Source organism: Salmo salar, chromosome ssa02 (assembly GCF_905237065.1).
Source record: "Salmo salar chromosome ssa02, Ssal_v3.1, whole genome shotgun sequence".
Taxonomy (NCBI): Eukaryota; Metazoa; Chordata; class Actinopteri; order Salmoniformes; family Salmonidae; genus Salmo; species Salmo salar.
The window spans coordinates 23,316,272-23,336,412 of NC_059443.1; the positions used below are offsets into that span (position 1 = coordinate 23,316,272).

The 20,141-nt window shown below is 40.7% G+C and overlaps 1 protein-coding gene across 7 annotated transcripts in view; it reads left to right on the plus strand.

Annotated features, from left to right (window-relative positions):
• The window catches only part of LOC123728690 (uncharacterized), a 37,015-nt gene that overhangs the window by 13,097 nt on the left and 3,777 nt on the right, over positions 1-20,141 (plus strand). The window contains exons 1-4 of one of the 7 annotated variants that reach the window (XR_006760309.1): positions 9,774-9,832; positions 11,935-12,026; positions 14,112-14,202; positions 14,993-15,316. Coding sequence is in view for 2 of the 7 variants with exons in the window: in XM_045700679.1 (XP_045556635.1) it covers positions 14,157-14,202; positions 14,993-15,316 (370 nt within the window). In the remaining 5 variants the exon portion in view is untranslated. Of the gene's footprint in view, positions 1-9,773; positions 9,888-9,991; positions 10,045-10,132; positions 12,027-13,645; positions 14,203-14,992; positions 15,317-20,141 lie in introns of those variants that run through there. The other 6 variants (XR_006760310.1, XR_006760308.1, XR_006760311.1 and 3 more) reach the window with 6 other exon arrangements.

Sequence of the window (20,141 nt, forward strand, 5' to 3'; positions counted from 1 at the left end):
AACTACCCCTGTGGCAATTGTGCTCAATGCAACAACACCAACAACTACTTTGAGTTATGACACCCTAGGTCTCGAAAAAGACACAACTTTAAAGGCGTGATCACATGCAACACAAAAAATATGGATTTAAATCCTATGCTGAGTTTGTGAAAACATGTATGTGGGCAGACATCCAGATGTTTGAAACAGAAAATAAGAGAACATATGAGTTCTATACAACTCAAGGATGAAAAAGACCCTGTTGCTTTGTCCAGTTCTCTCACAGTGTGTCTGTTGCTTGTCACTTTGTCCAGTGCTCTTAGTGTCTTCTCTACAATTCCAGGGCATTGAGAAGGTGGAAGTGTCGCCAAGAGGAGGAGACAACGACCGTAAACTCTGCCAGGGAGAACTCTTCTGGATTCATACTTAACCTGTTATGGCTAGGGGCAGTATTTTCACGGCCGGATAAAAAACGTACCCGATTTAATCTGATTATTACTCCTGCCCAGAAACTAGAATATGCATATAATTATTAGCTTTGGATAGAAAACACTCCAAAGTTTCTAAAACTGTTTGAATGGTGTCTGTGAGTATAACAGAACTCATTTGGCAGGCCAAAACCTGAGAAGATTCCATTCCTCTAAAATCCGAAAACTTCAATTTTTCAAACATATGACTATTTTACAGCATTTTAAAGACAAGACTCTCCTTTATCTAACCACACTGTCCGATTTCAAAAAGGCTTTACAGCGAAAGCAAAACATTAGATTATGTCAGCAGAGTACCAAGCCAGAAATAATCAGACACCCATTTTTCAAGCTAGCATATAATGTCACAAAAACCCAGAAGACAGCTAAATGCAGCACTAACCTTTGATGATCTTCATCAGATGACAACCCTAGGACATTATGTTATACAATACATGCATGTTTTGTTCAATCAAGTTCATATTTATATCAAAAAACAGCTTTTTACATTAGCATGTGACATTCAGAACTAGCATACCCCCCGCAAACTTCCGGGGAATTTGCTAACAATTTACTAAATTACTCACGATAAACGTTCACAAAAAGCATAACAATTATTTTAAGAATTATAGATACAGAACTCCTCTATGCACTCGATATGTCCGATTTTAAAATAGCTTTTTGGTGAAAGCACATTTTGCAATATTCTAAGTACATAGCCCAGACATCACGGGCTAGCTATTTAGACACCCGGCAAGTTTAGCACTCACCAATATCAGATTTACTATTATAAAAGTTTGATTACCTTTTGTTGTCTTCGTCAGAATGCACTCCCAGGACTGCTACTTCAATAACAAATGTTGGTTTGGTCCAAAATAATCCATCGTTATATCCGAATAGCGGCGTTTTGTTCGTGCGTCCCAGACACTATCCGAATGGTAAAGAAGGGTCGCGCGCATGGCGCGCATTCGTGACAAAAAAAATCTTAATATTCCATTACCGTACTTCGAAGCATGTCAACCGCTGTTTAAAAATCCATTTTTATGCCATTTTTCTCGTAAAAAAAGCGATAATATTCCGACCGGGAATGTCCATTTAGCTAAACAGAGGAAAGTAAACAAAGCTTTCGGTCGACGCGGGCACGAGCCTGAGTCTCACAGTACTGTAACCAGCCACTACCCAAACGCGCTACTTTGTTTCAGCCAGAGCCTGCAAAGCCACGATTCTGTATTTTGCCGCCTTCTGAGAGCCTATGGCAGCCGTAGGAAGTGTCACGGGACAGCTAAGATCCTCACTCTTCAATAAACAGAGACAAGAAGAACGACACCTTGTCAGACAGGCCACTTCCTGCATGAAATCTTCTCAGGTTTTGGCCTGCCAAATGAGTTCTGTTATACTCACAGACACCATTCAAACAGTTTTAGAAACTTTGGAGTGTTTTCTATCCAAAGCTAATAATTATATGCATATTCTAGTTTCTGGGCAGGAGTACTAATCAGATTAAATCGGGTACGTTTTTTATCCGTCCGTGAATATACTGCCCCCTAGCCATAACAGGTTAAAAGAGAATGCAATCGTCCGCCTTGAATATTATTCAAGTTCTGGTTGAAAAAGGCCCTAATGAGTTATGCTATACAATGTTTGACATGTTTGAACGAACGTAAATATTTTTTTTCCCCTCTTTCATGAAGACAAGTCCGGCGGGCGTAGTTCATGTGCTAACAACACGGAGCTTTTTGGACATAAATTATGAGCTTTTTCGAACAAAACTACATTTGTTATGGACCTGGGATTCCTGGAAGTGACATCTGATGAAGAGAATCAAAGGTAATGGAATATTTACATAGTATTTTCGATTTTAGATCTCTCCAACATGGCGGTTAGTCTGTATCGCAAAGCGTATTTTTCTGGGCGCAGTGCTCAGATTATTGCAAAGTGTGATTTCCCAGTAAGGTTCTTTTTAACCTGTTAGGGCTAGGGGGCAGCATTGACACGGCTGGATAAAAAACATACCCGATTTTATCTGGTTACCACTCCTACTCAGTAACTAGAATATGCATATACTTATTACATATGGATAGAAAACACCCTAAATTTTCTAAAACTGTTTGAATGGTGTCTGTGAGTATAACAGAACTCAAATGGCAGGTCAAAACCTGAGAGATTCCTTTACAGGAAGTGGCCTGTCTGACCATTTGTTGAACTTCTTTTCCATCTCTATCATTTACTAAGGATCTCTGCTCTAACGTGACACTTCCCACGTCGTCCATAGGCGCTCAGAGCCCGGGAAAAAACAGAATGTCGTCATTCCAGCCCCAGGCTGAAACACATTATCGCCTTTCTCAAGTGGCCCATCAAGAGACACTAGCTTATGCGCGTGACCCCGACCGCCCCCGCCTTTGGGATTTTTTCCTCTGTTTGCCGAAAAGGAGATTCCCTGTCGGAATATTATCGCTTTTCTACGAGAAAAATGGCGTAAAAATTGATTTTAAACAGCGGTTGACATGCTTCGAAGTACGGTCATGGAATACTTAGAATTTTATTGTCACGAATTGCGCCATGCGCGCGACACTTCTTTACTATTTCGGATAGTGTCTGGAACGCATACGAACAAAACGCCGCTATTCGGATATAACGATGGATTATTTTGGACCAAACCAACATTTGTTATTGAAGTAGCTGTCCTGGGTGTGTATTCTGACGAAGACAACAAAAGGTAATGAAATTTTTATAATAGTAAATATGATTATGGTGAGTGCTAAACTTGCCGGGTGTCTAAATAGCGAGCCCGTGATGCCTGGGCTATGTACTTAGAATATTGCAAAATGTGCTTTCACCAAAAAGCTATTTTAAAATCGGACATATCGAGTGCATAGAGGAGGTCTGTATCTATAATTCTTAAAATAATTGTTATGCTTTTTGTGAACGTTTATCGTGAGTAATTTAGTAAAATGTTAGCGAATTCCACGGAAGTTTGCGGGGGGTATGCTAGTTCTGAACGTCACATGCTAATGTAAAAAGCTGGTTTTTGATATAAATATGAACTTGATTGAACAAAACATGCATGTATTGTATAACATAATGTCCTAGGGTTGTCATCTGATGAAGATCATCAAAGGTGAGTGCTGCATTTAGCTGTCTTCTGGGTTTTGGTGACATTATATGCTGGCTTGAAAAATGGGTGTCTGATTATTTCTGGCTTGGTACTCTGCTGACATAATCTAATGTTTTGCTTTCGTTGTAAAGCCTTTTTGAAATCGGACAGTGTGGTTAGATTAACGAGAGTCTTATCTTTAAATGGCTGTAAAATAGTCATATGTTTGAGAAATTGAAGTAATAGGATTTTTAAGGTTTTGAAAATCGCGCCACAGGATAGCCGTGGCTGTTACGTAGGTGGGACGAATTCGTCCCGCCTAACCTAGAGAGGTTAAATCTGGCAATGCGGTTGCGTTCAAGAGATGTAAATCTATAATTCTTTGAATGACAATATAATATTTTACCAATGTTTTCGAATAGTAATTATTTAATTTGTTGTGCTGATTGACTGGCGGTATTGGAGGGAAAATATTTCCTCAACATCAACGCCATAGTAAAACGCTGTTTTTGGATATAAATATGATCTTGATAGAACAAAAAATGCATGTATTGTCTAACATAATGTCCTAGGAGTGTCATCTGATGGAGATTGTCAAAGGTTAGTGCATAATTTTAGCTGGTTTTCTGCTTTTGGTGACGCGTGTCTTTGCATTGACAAAACATTACACACAGCTATTTTCAATGTACTGTCCTAACATAATCTAACTTTATGCTTTCGCCGTAAAGCCTTTTTGAAATCGGACAACGTGGTTAGATTAAGGAGATGTTTATCTTTCAAAGGGTGTAAGATAATTGTATGTTTGAGAAATTTGAATTATGACATTTAATTGTTTTCAAATTTGGCGCTCTTGATATTTCACCTGTTGTTGATAGGGTGTACCAGGGTTGGGACGCTTGCGTCCCACATAGCCCATAGAGGTTAAAATACTCCTTCTGCAACTCAGAGTTCGTAAAGTTCTGGTTTAAATAAAACAGACAGAATTCCCAGCTTACAATTGTAAAGAATGTTTATTCATGAGTGCGCTCTGAAGTCCGTTGTACAGAGACATCATTTTTATAGTTCACTCCTTACTTACGCACACACATACATTCCTCTCCTATCCTAGTCCAACCTCGTTAGACTTATGCTTAACCCTTAAGTTACTCATTCTACATACTATATAGACCATATCCCTAATACTTACGTTTCAGGGTAGAATTATTTAATCATCACATTCAAACATATAAATCCCTTAACAATCCAACCTTAATGACTAAATAATACACACTGATACATCAAACGCTATATGGAAACATAAATGTTGCATAAGAATAACCAAAACCAATACATTTACATTCGATACTCATCAATTATTGTTCTAGGCCTATATCCAATTATAACTCTTATTTTCAGGATTTTCATCATAATCTTCACGAAAGGAACAATCAGTCTAAACATTGAAGATCGTCTCATCAAACATTGACTCCTCGTAATTGAATGAATCCTCCACCAGGCTCGGCAGCAGGTATTCTTAATGTTTTTCCTCATAATCCTGGACTATCGGACCACCATTTTATTACGTTTGCAATTGCAACAAATAATCTCCTCAGACCCCAACCAAGGAGCATCAAAAGGCGTGCTATAAATTCTCGGACAACCCAAAGATTCCTTGATGCCCTTCCAGACTCCCTCTGCCTACCCAAGGACATCAGAGGACAAAAATCAGTTAACCACCTAACTGAGGAACTCAATTTAACTTTACGCAATACCCTAGATGCAGTTGCACCCCTAAAAACTAAAAACATTTGTCATAAGAAACTAGCTCCATGGTATACAGAAAATACACGAGCTCTGAAGCAAGCTTCCAGAAAATTGGAACGGAAATGGCGCCACACCAAACTGGAAGTCTTCCAACTAGCTTGGAAAGACAGTACCGTGCAGTATCGAAGAGCCCTCACTGCTGCTCGATCATCCTATTTTTCCAACTTAATTGAGGAAAATAAGAACAATACGAAAAAGAAATTTGATACTGTCGCAAAGCTAACTAAAAGGCAGCATTCCCCAAGAGAGGATGCCTTTCACTTCAGCAGTAATAAATTCAATAAATTCATAATTGAACTTCTTTGAGGAAAAGATCATGATCATTAGAAAGCAAATTACGGACTCCTCTTTAAATCTGTGTATTCCTCCAAAGCTCCGTTGTCCTGAGTCTGCACAACTCTGCCAGGACCTAGGATCAAGGGAGACACTAAAGTGTTTTAGTACTATATCTCTTGACACAATGATGAAAATAATCACGGCCTCTAAACCTTCAAGCTGCATACTGGACCCTATTCCAACTAAACTACTGAAAGAGCTGCTTCCTGTGCTTGGCCCTCCTATGTTGAACATAATAAACGGCTCTCTATCCACCGGATGTGTACCAAACTCACTAAAAGTGGCAGTAATAAAGCCTCTCTTGAAAAAGCCAAAACTTGACCCAGAAAATATAAAAAACAATCGGCCTATATCGAATCTTCCATTCCTCTCAAAACATTTTGAAAAAGCTGTTGCGCAGCAACTCACTGCCTTCCTGAAGACAAACAATGTATACGAAACGCTTCAGTCTGGTTTTAGACCCCATCATAGCACTGAGACTGCACTTGTGAAGGTGGTAAATTACCTTTTAATGATGTCAGACCGAGGCTCTGCATCTGTCCTCGTGCTCCTAGATCTTAGTGCTGCTTTTGATACCATCGACCACCACATTCTTTTGGAGAGATTGGAAACCCAAATTGGTCTACATGGACAAGTTCTGGCCTGGTTTAGATCTTATCTGTCGGAAAGATATCAGTTTGTTTCTGTGAATGGTTTGTCCTCTGACAAATCAATTGTAAATTTCAGTGTTCCTCAAGGTTCCGTTTTAGGACCACTATTGTTTTCACTATATATTTTACCTCTTGGGGAAGTCATTCGAAAACATAATGTTAAATTTCACTGCTATGCGGATGACACACAGCTGTACATTTCAATGAAACATAGCGAAGCCCCAAAATTGCCCTCGCTAGAAGCCTGTGTTTCAGACATAAGGAAGTAGATGGCTGCAAACTTTCTACTTTTAAACTCGGACAAAACAGAGATGCTTGTTCTAGGTCCCAAGAAACAAAGAGATCTTCTGTTAGGGCTAGGGGGCCGTATTGACACGGCTGGATAAAAAACTTACCCGATTTAATCTGGTTACTACTCCTGCCCAGTAACTAGAATATGCATATAATTATTGGCTTTGGATAGAAAACACCCTAAAGTTTCTAAAACTGTTTGAATGGTGTCTGTGAGTATAACAGAACTCCTATGGCAGGCCAAAACCTGAGAAGATTTCAAGCAGGAAGTGGCCTGTCTGAGAAGTAGTGTTTCATCTTGGCTCTTTTTATTTATCTGTGCAATAACGTGACACTTCCTACGTCTTCCATAGGGTCTCAGAGCCTGGGAAAACATTGAACGATATCGAGGCAGGCTCTGGCTGAAACACTTTATCAATTTTGGCAAGTGGCCGCTCAGAGTACTATGGGCTTAGGCGCGTGCCCGCTTCGACCGAATGCTTTCTTTTCCTTTGTCTGTTTATCTAAACGCAGATTCCCGGTCGGAATATTATCGCTTTTTTATGAGAAAAATGGCATAAAAATTGATTTTAAACAGCGGTTGACATGCTTCGAAGTACGGTAATGGAATATTTAGAATTCTTTTGTCACGAATTGCGCCATGCTCGTCACCCTTATTTACCCTTTAGGATAGTGTCTAGAATGCACGAACAAAACGCCGCTGTTTGGATATAACGATGGATTATTTTGGACCAAACCAACATTTGTTGCAAGATAAGCAAAACATTAGATTATGTCAGCAGAGTACCCAGCCAGAAATAATCAGACACCCATTTTTCAAGCTAGCATATAATGTCACAAAAAACAAAACCACAGCTAAATGCAGCACTAACCTTTGATGATATTCATCAGATGACACACCTAGGACATTATGTTATACAATACATGCATGTTTTGTTCAATCAAGTTCATATTTATATCAAAAAACAGCTTTTTACATTAGCATGTGACGTTCAGAACTAGCATACCCCCGCAAACCTCCGGTGAATTTACTAAATTACTCACGATAAACGTTCACAAATAACATAACAATTATTTTAAGAATTATAGATACAGAACTCCTTTGTGCAATCGAGGTGTCCAATTTTAAAATAGCTTTTCGGTGAAAGCACATTTTGCAATATTCTGAGTAGATAGCCCAGCCATCACGGCTAGCTATTTAGACACCCACCAAGTTTAGCCCTGACCAAACTCCGATTTACTATTAGAAAAGTTTGATTACCTTTGGTGTTCTTCGTCAGAATGCACTCCCAGGACTGCTACTTCAATAACAAATGTTGGTTTGGTTCAAAATAATCCATCGTTATATCCAAATAGCGGCGTTTTGTTCGTGCGTTCAAGACACTATCCGAAGTGTAAATAAGGGTCACGAGCATGGCGCATTTCGTGACAAAAGGTTTCTAAATATTCCATTACCGTACTTCGAAGCATGTCAACCGCTGTTTAAAATCAATTTTTATGCCATTTTTCTCGTAAAAAAGCGCTTTTCCGGGAATCTGCATTTAGGTAAACAGACGAAAGAAAATAAAGCATGGGGTCGACTCGGGCACGAGCCTGAGTCTCACAGTACTGTGACCAGCCACTACCCAAACGCGCTACTTTTTTTCAGCCAGAGCCTGCAAAGCCACGATTCAGCTTTTTGCCGCCTTCTGAGAGCCCATGGGAGCCGTAGGAAGTGTCACGTAAAAGCAGAGATCCCCTGTAATGGATAGAGATAATCAAGAAGGGCAAGAAATTGTCAGACAGGGCACTTCCTGCATGGAATCTTCTCAGGTTTTGGCCTGCCAAATGAGTTCTGTTATACTCACAGACACCATTCAAACAGTTTTAGAAACTTTGGAGTGTTTTCTATCCAAAGCTAATAATTATATGCATATTCTAGTTTCTGGGCAGGAGTAATAATCAGATTAAATCGGGTACGTTTTTTATCCGGCCGTGAAAATACTGCCCCCAGCCATAACAGGTTAAAGCAAGGGCTGATTTCAAGGTTTTACTGCTAACCTACAAAGCATTACATGGGCTTGCTCCTACCTATCTTTCAGATTTGGTCCTGCCGTACATACCTACACGTATGCTACTGTCACAAGACGCAGGCCTCCTAATTGTCCCTAGAATTTCTAATCAAACAGCTGGAGGCAGGGCTTTCTCCTATAGAGCTCCATTTTTATGGAATGGTCTGCCTACCCATGTGAGAGATGCAGACTCGGTCTCAACCTTTAAGTCTTTACTGAAGACTCATCTCTTCAGTGGGTCCTATGATTGAGTGTAGTCTGGCCCAGGAGGGTGAAGGTGAACGGAAAGGCTCTGGAGCAACGAACCGCCCTTGCTGTCTCTGCCTGGCCAGTTCCCCTCTCTCCACTGGGATTCTCTGCCTCTAACCCTATTACAGGGGCTGAGTCACTGGCTTATTGGTGTTCTTCCATGCCGTCCCTAGGAGGGGTGCGTCACTTGAGTGGGTTGAGTCACTGACGTGGTCTTCCGGTCTGGGTTGGCGCCCCCCCTTGGGTTGTGCCGTGGCGGAGATCTTTGTGGGCTATACTCGGCCTTGTCTCAGGATGGTAAGTTGGTGGTTGAGGATATCCCTCTAGTGGTGTGGGGGCTGTGCTTTGGCAAAGTGGGTGGGATTATATCCTTCCTGTTTGGCCCTGTCCGGGGGTATCATCGGATGGGTCCACAGTGTCTCCTGACCCGTCCTGTCTCAGCCTCCAGTATTTATGCTGCAGTAGTTTATGTGTCGGGGCGCTAGGGTCAGTCTGTTATATCTGGAGTATTTCTCCTGTCTTATCCAGTGTCCTGTGTGAATTTAAGTATGCTCTCTCTAATTCTTTCTTTCTTTCTTTCTTTCTTTCTTTCTTTCTTTCTTTCTTTCTTTCTTTCTTTCTTTCTTTCTTTCTTTCTTTCTTTCTTTCTTTCTTTCTTTCTTTCTTTCTTTCTTTCTTTCTTTCTTTCTTTCTTTCTTTCTTTCTTTCCCTCTCTCTCGGAGGACCTGAGCCCTAGGACCATGCCTCAGGACTACCTGACATGATGACTCCTTGCTGTCCCCAGTCCACCTGGCCGTGCTGCTGCTCCAGTTTCAACTGTTCTGCCTGCGGCTATGGAACCCTGACCTGTTCACCGGATGTGCTACCTGTCCCAGACCTGCTGTTTTCAACGCTCTAGAGACAGCAGGAGCGGTAGAGATACTCTCAATGATCGGCTATGAAAAGCGAACTGACATTTACTCTTGAGGTGCTGACTTGTTGCACCCTCGACAACTACTGTGATTATTATTATTTGACCATGCTGGTCATTTATGAACATTTGAACATCTTGGCCATGTTCTGTTATAATCTCCACCCGGCACAGCCAGAAGAGGACTGGCCACCCCTCATAGCCTGGTTCTTCTGTAGGTTTCTTCCTTGGTTTTGGCCTTTCTAGGGAGTTTTTCCTAGCCACCGTGCTTCTACACCTGCATTGCTTGCTGTTTGGGGTTTTAGGCTGGGTTTCTGTACAGAACTTTGAGATATCAGCTGATGTAAGAAGGGCTATATAAAAACATTTGATTTGATTTGATATTTGTCGTCCCACTGTTCTTAACTTGGGATCGGTCCATATCTCACCATCTGTTGCGTCATCGATCTCTCCAGAGTCCTATTAATCAAACCTCTCACACAGGGAATCAATCAACAACCACTCAACAATAACACACTCATACAGGTGAAAACAGCCCACAACACAGTGATTCCAACATTTTTCCATTTCCCAAACATACTATCGAACCACCCTGTCAGGGAAGTCTCCACCCCAGAGTTCTCTGCTAACTCATTTGCCAATGTGGTTAAACCAGCCAGGGCCTTGGTCACTGATCCATCTGGAGCTGTGTGATTTGGGATGAAAGTACAGCACATTGATCCAAATATCACACACACACACCACCCTTCTCAGCCAGTAATATATCCAATGCTATTCTATTCTGCCAAGCCATCAAACTAGCTGCCTCCGTCTGTTCTGCTAATCCTTTTATCGCATCACTACTATAGTTGATGAAGCGCTGTTGATTATGAATAGATATAATTTATCCAATCCACATTCTTATTTAAGGTGGAGCACCAGAAAATGCTTGACTCTAACCCTGCTAATATTTGGTTTCTTGCTTTAAATTCATATGGCACCCCTCGTGGAACCCCAATACTATCAATGTATACTCTATCGTCGAAGGACCCTGACGGAGCACTCCTCCTCTCTCTTCTGCCTTGCTCTAGGTCTTTGTGTTGAATAAGGGTGAAGGGCAAGCCTAACTGTACCAATGCTCAAATACCTGTCCAATTCATAGGTAAATTCGGCCACAGTTTCACTCCCCCACACAACCACCAAACATCAGCTCTTGGCTTCTCAATCTTACTGAAGTCCTCGGATCTCAACCACCCTGTCAGATCCCTCATAGTCTCATCAGTAGTGACATTTTCAGTCCTGTTACATCTGGCCACCTCCCCCAAGTCTCTCCCATGAGTATTGTACCGGGCCAAACCGTAATTGCCTCCTCCTGCCACTATGAAGGGGGGAAACCTAGATCTACTAGGCACATGGGGATACAAATAATGTAGATCAGTACAGCTATCATTGTCAGGCTTTCCTGCTTTCATGAAAAGATTTACCATACACGCTACCCCTCTAGGTGAATTAGTTGCATCAAGTGGGAATGGTGTAGTCGTTAATCGGGGTTTGGCTGCTCCACAGGCATAACCTTCTTTCTTAGCCATAGACCTTGCTGTATATTGGATCCACTCCATCCATAAATTAGTATCCGCGAACCCTATTTCTACCTCTATAACTTCGTTAACAGCTCTGGCAGTCTGTCCTGCTCCTCCTCTGGCTCCTCCTTGACTTACCGCTGGCTGAATGGCAGCTCTGAGGTCACAGCCATTGATGGAGTTCAGCTTGGTGATGGCAACAGCACTCTCACCATAGTCAGAGTGACCCGGTATGACCAGGGGCCATTTAGCTGTAATGTGTCCAACCCAGGCCCCCAGTGTCTGGTCTGGAGCGCAGTCACGAGCTCTGCAGGTCGGCTACTGCGTAGCATCCTAGCGATGACAAAAGCCACGGTCTTCCCCAGAAAGACTATGTAAATCACGATTGTCAGACGGCCAAACAACTTTTTGGAAGGCCGTTTTGGGCTCTAAAATTACTTTATTATTATCAAATTCGATCCCCGCGCTGAATTATTTGAAAGTTCAAATCAAGATATTTAATTAAATTGTGATCCATTCTGATGACTACATTTGTCATCACACAGGACCACGTGCTGACACAGACCAATCACTGACACAGACCAATCACGGGCCGGCAGACTACGAGGCTACAATTATCATTGTATCAGGAACCAAGGTAAGACCCAGATGCAGACTGTCGAAGTAACAATGTTTATTATAGCAACAGGGGCAGGTAACGACAGGTCAAGGCAGGCAGGGGTCGATAATCCAGAGTAGAGGGGCAAAGGTACAGGACGGCAGATAGGGTCAGGTCAGGCAGAGGTTGGTAGTCCAGAGTAGTGGGGCAAAGGTACAGGACGTCAGGCAGGGTCAGGTCAGGCAGAGGTTGGTAATCCAGTGGTGGGGCAAAGGTACAGGACGGCAGGTGGGCTCAGGGTCAGGACAGGCAGAGTAGTCGGGCAGGCGGGCTCAGAGACAGGACAGGCAAGGGTCAAAACCAGGGGGGCGAGAAAATGAGAGACTGGGGAAAAGCAGGAGCTGAAAAAACGCTGGTTGACTTGACAAAACAAGACGAACTGGCAACGGACAAACAGAGAAAGCAGGTATATATACACAGGGGATAATGGGGAAGATGGGCGACACCTTGAGGGGGGTGGAGACAATCACAAGGACAGGTGAAACAGATCAGAGTGTGACACATTGAATACATATTCAAATACCATGGTTTGATGATAACTAGACTAGATAGGGAATTTGCTCACACTTAACTTTGTGCTAATTTTTGTTTGATTTTACAAAGCCAGTCACCATGCCGGCATGTTTAGTATTTAACTGTACTAATCGTCATTCAAGAGTCTAATCGTACTTTTTTCTGGTAAGTTAGTCGTAATTCTGATTATCATTGTTCATATTTGTTGTCCGTTTTTTTGTTTTCCAATGTTGACCTGGCTAAGTTCTAGGTAACGCTGATCTTTTAAATTAACCTTCTGCTGCAAAGGTTTAACAATAGACTAGCATCAGGTTATTGCATGTTTATGCAGGTTATGGGCCTACCAGGTCGACTTAGCTAAATTAATTTGGTTAGCTTTGTTTTTATGACATGCAGTAGTAAGCTTTAATGGCTATGCATGTGCGGTAGCTAATGGGGATCCTAATAAACTAAACTAAACCATATATACTCAACAAAAATATATAAATGCAACATGTAAGGTGTTGGTCCCATGTTTCATGAGCTGAAATAAAAGATCACAGAAATGTTCTATTTGCATACAAAATGTATTTCTTTCAAATTTTGTGTACAAATTTGTTTTACATCCCTGTTAGTCTAGACAGTCGTGACAGTCGTGAAGAGGGCACGACAAAACCTATTCTCCCTCAGGAGACTGAAAAGATTTGGCATGGGTCCTCAGATCTTCAAAAGGTTCTACAGCTGCACCATCGAGAGCATCCTGATTGGGTGCATCACTGCCTGGTATGGCAACTGCTCGGCCTCCGACTGCAAGGCACTACAGAGCGTTGTGTGAATGGCTCAGTACATCACTGGGGCCAAGCTTCCTGCCATCCAGGACCTCTATACCAGGCGGTGTCAGAGGAAGGCCCTAAAAATTGTCAAAGACTCCAGCCACCCTAGTGATAGACTGTTCTCTTTGCTACCGCACGGCAAGTGGTACCGGAGCACCAAGTATAGGTCCAGAGGCTTCTAAATAGCTTCTACCCCCAGGCCGTACGACTCCTGAACACCTAATCAAATGGCTACCCAGACTAGTTGCATTGCCCCTCCCCCCACTCCCCCTCTTTTACACCGCTGCTACTCTCTGTTGTTATCGTCTATGCATAGTCACTTTAATAACTCTACCTAGATGTACATATTACCTCAACTAACATTCCTACAAAGCTGGGTGTTGGTTCTAAGTGATCCTACAGTGATGTCAGTGTTTGAGAAGGAGTATATTATATATAATATATCATCTATTATCAGAAAATACCTAAAGACCAAAGTCTACTATCTTTATCAGTCAAAGCCTGCAAAACAATAGAGGGCAACAGGCTCAGTGAATGTAAAACCCCACAAAGCTTCCTTATTAGTCTTAGTGGAGGTGGATTGTAGTATTCTGAAAGTGGAGTTTGGTCATTTGTTCCTTCATGCAGCGATATCTCATCAAAACCCTTTATCTCAATATTCCTTCCTCATATCAGGTTTTGATGTTACTGTAGACCACTTTTATTGAAGCCCTGTCTCTTATGCAATACTTATTTCTAGGTACAGAAGTAGTCTGAAACACAGGCATTTGTTACATCAGAAGAGATGGTGGCATCTGTAGTCGTCTTTCTTACCATGGCAATACTCTCAGGTGAGACCTTATCTGCTGCACTCAATAAAATACAGCCACATATAGGTTAGCCCTAAAAGCACCGACAAGGGACAATTTTAAATCCAAGGGGTGAAACACGTTATAATTTCTAAACCCTTTTTGATCCTTCTGAAAATGTAGGACCATGATTTCTGTGTTAATGTAATACATTCTTCTCTGTTCCCGTGACAGTAGGAATGGTTCTTCAATCAATAGCAGGTTCTTTGTCAATATTCATAGACGTAGTTTCAATGATGTTCATGCCCATCTCTAAGGCCATACACATTTAATTAAATGTTTAACGGATTGGTGTCAGATCTTGTCCATAGATGGCTTGCATGGTAAAGAAATCAATATGTCATTTTGTAATTTGGGTGAACTATCCCTTTCAGTTGGTGACAAATGCTGCTTAATATTTGCTTGCACAAAAGATAGTCATTCTACTAGGCACAATGGCTTCCACAGTGACTTCCAAAATTGTCTTGATAAAATAATTATGTTATAATTAATTTTGGGGGCGGCAGGTAGCCTAGTGGTTAGAGCCTTAGGCCAGTATCCAAAAGGTTGCTAGATCGAATCCCTGAGCTGACAAGGTAAAAATCTGTTGTTGTGCCCCTGAACAAGGCAGTTAACCCACTGTTCCTAGGCTGTCATTGTAAATAAGAATTTGTTCTTAACTGACTTACCTAGTTAAATAAAAGTGCATAAGAACTCATAAAAACTGTCTGGTTACAGTGTTTTTTGTTTGTTTTGGAGACATGATAATCAAGCCCTGTTAATGTTTCCTCAGTATATTGTGCTGGTCTAGAAGTGCTTCCACCTGGACCTGCGAATGGAACATTGGGAGGAAATGTGTTTTTCAAAACCACCATCAATCCAACCACACTTAGTGCAATTGTCTGGACTTTTGGTGACCCCCCTGTCATCATTGTTGACTTTCTCAGTTCTGAAGGTCCTGTGACCGGAGAGGGATATGTTGGCAGGATCAGTCTGGACAATAGCACTGGATCTCTGGAGCTCTTGAAACTGACCATTGCTGACAATGGAGAATACAGAGTGATCCTAAGAGAGTCTGATTTGATGTATTTGTCAAATACTTCACTGAATGTCTATGGTGAGTACCTCCTGAGTTCCAAAAGATGTCACTTAATGTTAAAGTTGAGTTGTCAACTGTGAATTGAATGTACTTCCATACCTAAAAACAATACAAAACAAAAAACTGAATGTGCTTGTTGAAATGCAGTTACTCTAGTCTTTTGATGGTGCAATTTATTTGATGGATATCTCTTGACACTCTACTACAAACATGATCCATGGTCAGAAGCAGAGCTAGTGTGAGGGCCATGGGTACGACCAGCGTGGGTTTCAATTCCAATTAAATTCCAGTCAATTCAAAAAGTTAAGCAAACTCCAATTCAAATTTCAATTTTTACTAATTGAAAACCATAGAAGATAATTGGAATTGGAAATTAAGTGTACTTCCTGAATTTACAGGAACTGAAATTGAATTTACCCCAACCCTGGTGATCACCCCAGGGACCACACACCTAGGGGCCCCCTGATCCTGGAGAAATAAATAAATAAATAAATAACAACAAAAAAACTTTTCAACAATGATGTACCAAAAACCAAAGAAAAAAACATTTTTGACACTGTAAAACATCCCAATATATACAGTTGAAGTCGGAAGTTTACATACACTTAGGTTGGAGTCATTAAAACTCATCTTTCAACCACTCCACACATTTCTTGTTAATTAACAAACTACAGTATTGGCAAGTCACAAGTCATTTTTCCAACAATTGTTTACAGACAGATTATTTCACTTACAATTCACTGTAACAAATTCCAGTGGGTCAGAGGTCTACATACACTAAGTTGACTGTGCCTTTAAACAGCTTGGAAAATTCCAGAAAATGATGTCATGGATTTAGAAGCTTCTGATAGGCTTATTGACATAATTTGAGTCAATTGGAGGTGTACCTGTGGGTGTATTTCAAGGCCTACCTTCAAACTCAGTGCCTCTTTGCTTGGCATCATGGGAAAATCAAAAGAAGTCAGCCAAAACCTCAGAAAAAAAATTGGAGACCTCCACAAGTCCGGTTCATCCTTGGGAGCAATTTCCAAACACCTGAAGGTACCACGTTCATCTGTACAAACAATAGCACGCAAGTATAAACAACAAAGGACGATGCAGCCATCATACCGCTCAGGAAGGAGACATGTTCTGTCTCCTAGACATGAACATACTTTGGTGCAAAAAGTACAAATCAATCCCAGAACAACAGCAAAGGACCTTGTGAAGATGCTAGAGGAAACGGGTACAAAACTATCTATATCCACAGTAAAACGAGTCCTATATCAACATAACCTGAAAGGCCACTCAACAAGGAAGAAGCCACTGCTCCAAAACCGCCATAAAAAATATAGACCAAGGTTTGCAACTGCACATGGGGGCAAAGATCGTACTTTTTGGAGAAATGTCTTCTGGTCTGATGAAACAAAATTAGAACTGTTTGGCCATAATGGCCATTGTTATGTTTGGAGGAAAAAGGGGGAGGCTTGCAAGCCACAGAACACCATCCCAACCGTGAAGCACGGGGGTGGCAGCATCATGTTGTGGGGGTGCTTTGCTGCAGGAGGGACTGGTGCACTTCACAAAATAGATGGCGTCATGAGGAAGGGAAATTATGTGGATATATTGAAGCAACATCTCAAGACATCAGTCAGGATGTTGAAGCTTGGTCGCAAATGGGTCTTCCAAATGGACAATGACCCCAAGCATACTTCCAAAGTTGTGGTAAAATGGCTTAAGGACAACAAAGTCAAGGTATTGGATTGGCCATCACAAAGCCCTGACCTCAATCCTATAGAAAATTTGTGGGCAGAACTGAAAAAGCCAGTGTGAGCAGGGAGGCCTACAAACCTGACTCAGTTACACCAGCTCTGTCAGGAGGAATGGGACAAAATTCACCCAACTTATTGTGGGAAGCTTGTGGAAGGCTACCCGAAACGTTTGACCCAAGTTAAACAATTTAAAGGCAATGCTACAAAATACTAATTGAGTGTATGTAAACTTCTGACCCACTGGGAATGTGACGAAAGAAATAAAATCTGAAATAAATCATTCTCACTACTATTATTCTGACATTTCACATTCTTAAAATAAAGTGATGATCATAACTGATCTAAGAGAGGGAATTTTTACTATGATTAAATGTCAGGAATTCTGAAAAACTGAGTTTAAATGTATTTGTCTAAGGTGTATGTACATTTCCAACTTCAACTGTAAAACTATTTCATTAGATCCTGGAATTGGTCTGAGCTGGTGTTGCTTATTTTATAAAGCAATGTACAACTAGCTGTCTGTCACTCTACCCCCTTGAGGGGCCCCCTGGCCTGGGACTGGCAACTGCCAGGGCTGCTGTCTGCTGCTGGGAGGGACCAGGGTCTTCAAAATGATTATTCATTTATTTAGTACGTTTGTTAGTTTAAAACTGCTAATAATGATTGAAAAAAATAAATATGAACATTGAAAAGGCTTGGCTAAACAATTTGTTTTCATTTAATATTATTGTCTAATTATTACCTGGAAAATTATTCTAATGTTGTATTGGTGCTGTATGAAGTAGACTATTAGTAGTGTTAAACTAACAAACTACTAATAGTCTACTTCATACAGCACCACTACATTGTTTCACAACCAAGAGACTCTAGGCCATTTTTTAACATTCAGCTACTGTAATATAGCAAGCAATGTATTAGGCTACATCATTTTCCAACATGCAATTAGCGGGAAAACACTGTTCTAAAGGGCAGCTGATCCCAGTGGTTTCATGTGACAGGTACAAATATCTGTTAGAAACTTAGAATGAGTGGAAATCTAAAGATGCAACAACTAGAATGGGTTGCTAATATGACTTATAAAAAAAAGTGGCTATCTAAAACCTAATAGGGTTCTTCGGCTGTCCCCAAAGGAGAACCCTTTAAAGAACCATTTTTGTTCCAGTTAGAACCCTTTTGGGTTCCATGTAGAAACCTTTCTACAGAAGGTTCTACATGGAACCCAAAAGGGTTCTACCTTGAATCAAAATGGGTTCTACCTGGAACCAAAAAGGGTTCTCCTATGGGGACAGCCATTGAACCCTTTTGGAACCCTTTTTTCTAATAGTGTAGGATTGTGACTTTGGCTTCTGGACAATGAAATAAAGTTGATATAAAAATGTATAGCACAAGAGAGAAATGCTGGTTTCAATGATATATGAGGAATAGTTATAAAATTATTCCCTAAACATTTCTATGGTCCAATTTTGGCTATAGGCTACTTCGAAGCAAGGTTAAACATGTGTCAAAATAGGATATGACGTAAAACGGTTTTCACACGCGATTGTATGTAGAAATGTTGCACAATGACTGGGATTATAAGAACACATGATCAATGAGCTGCGAGCTCTCGCTTTGCTCAAACTAGGCTCTGTATGCGGTTTGCAGTAACGCAAGTTATAAATAAGTTAGATGATAAAATAACCTACTAACAGCCTAATTTTTTTTTATGATGGGGCATATCAGCTATTAATTTTAAAAGATTTGCTAAGGACCTGTCATGCCAAATAGTGTCCCCTTGCCAAATAGTTTCCCCCTCTACGTCATTGATGGGATTCGATCAGTTCTAGCTTCTGTTGCTGGGCTGTTGCTAGAACTTCAGGTTGGATTTCACAGCTGTTTCACAAGGTGTTCATTATTGTAAATTGTAAGGTATCCTTTGATGGTATTTATTTGTTCCACATTATTCATTGTTGTAGCCTAGGACCTACAATATATTGAACCACAAGGGTGTACTAATGTGCTATGCCAGAAAAGAAAATCCTAATAGAGGACTAGTGAAATTATATTATTTCAGTGTAGACAAGGGAAGGGCAGGTTAAAATAAAAACATGACAGCCAGACAAGCTAGTGTAAGAATCAAATGGATTTGCATATGAATGGAGTGGAAATTAGCTGACTTTGTGATCTGTAAGGTAAGTAACTTTAATGTGTCAAGCAGATTACACGTTTGCTTTGCCATTTCTGAAATGTAGCAATGTTTAAGACATGGATTTCATGTTGTAATGTTAACAAGGTACCCAAAAGTAGTTTGAATTAATTGTTTCATTTTATTAGCTAAACCAAACTTGTTTAAACAGCGAAATTGTCACGAAAATCAGCCTTGTTTGCATAGCAATGATGAAAAGAATGTAATTTAGAATGTAATGATCTCAAAAATTCGAATCATTAGGTCATCCCACCGTTGATATAACAACGGACGCTAATAGTTTAGCGAATCCCATTGTGACGTAGAGGGGGACACTATTTGGCCGGGAGACATTATTTGGCATGACAGACCCTTTGAGAGCGCACTGCCCCGTCTATGCTGATGAGCTCTGCGCCTGTCCATGGTAATGTCACACCAGTGGTGTATATTTTTTAAGTACCAATACTTTAAAGTACTACTTAGCCAGTTTTTGGGGGGTATCTGTACTTTACTATTTACATTTTTGAGAACTTTTAATTTTACTCCACTACATTCCTAAAGAAAATAATGTACTTTTTATTCCCTACATTTTCCCTGACACCCAAAAGTAGGCGTTACATTTCCAATGCTTAGCAGCACTTATCAAGAGAACATCCCTAGTCATCCCTATTGCCTCTGATCTGGCAGACTCATTAAACACAAATGCTTTGTTTGTAAATATGTTTGAGTATTGGAGTGTGTCCCTGGCAACCCGTAAATTAATTAGACAAGAAAATCGTGCTGTCTGGTTTGCTTATCAGGACGGTGAAATTATGTACTTTTACTTTTGATACTTAAGTATATTTCAGCAATTACATCTACTTTTGACACTTAAGTATATTTAAAACCAAATACTTTTAGACTTTTACTGAAGTAGTATTTTACTGTG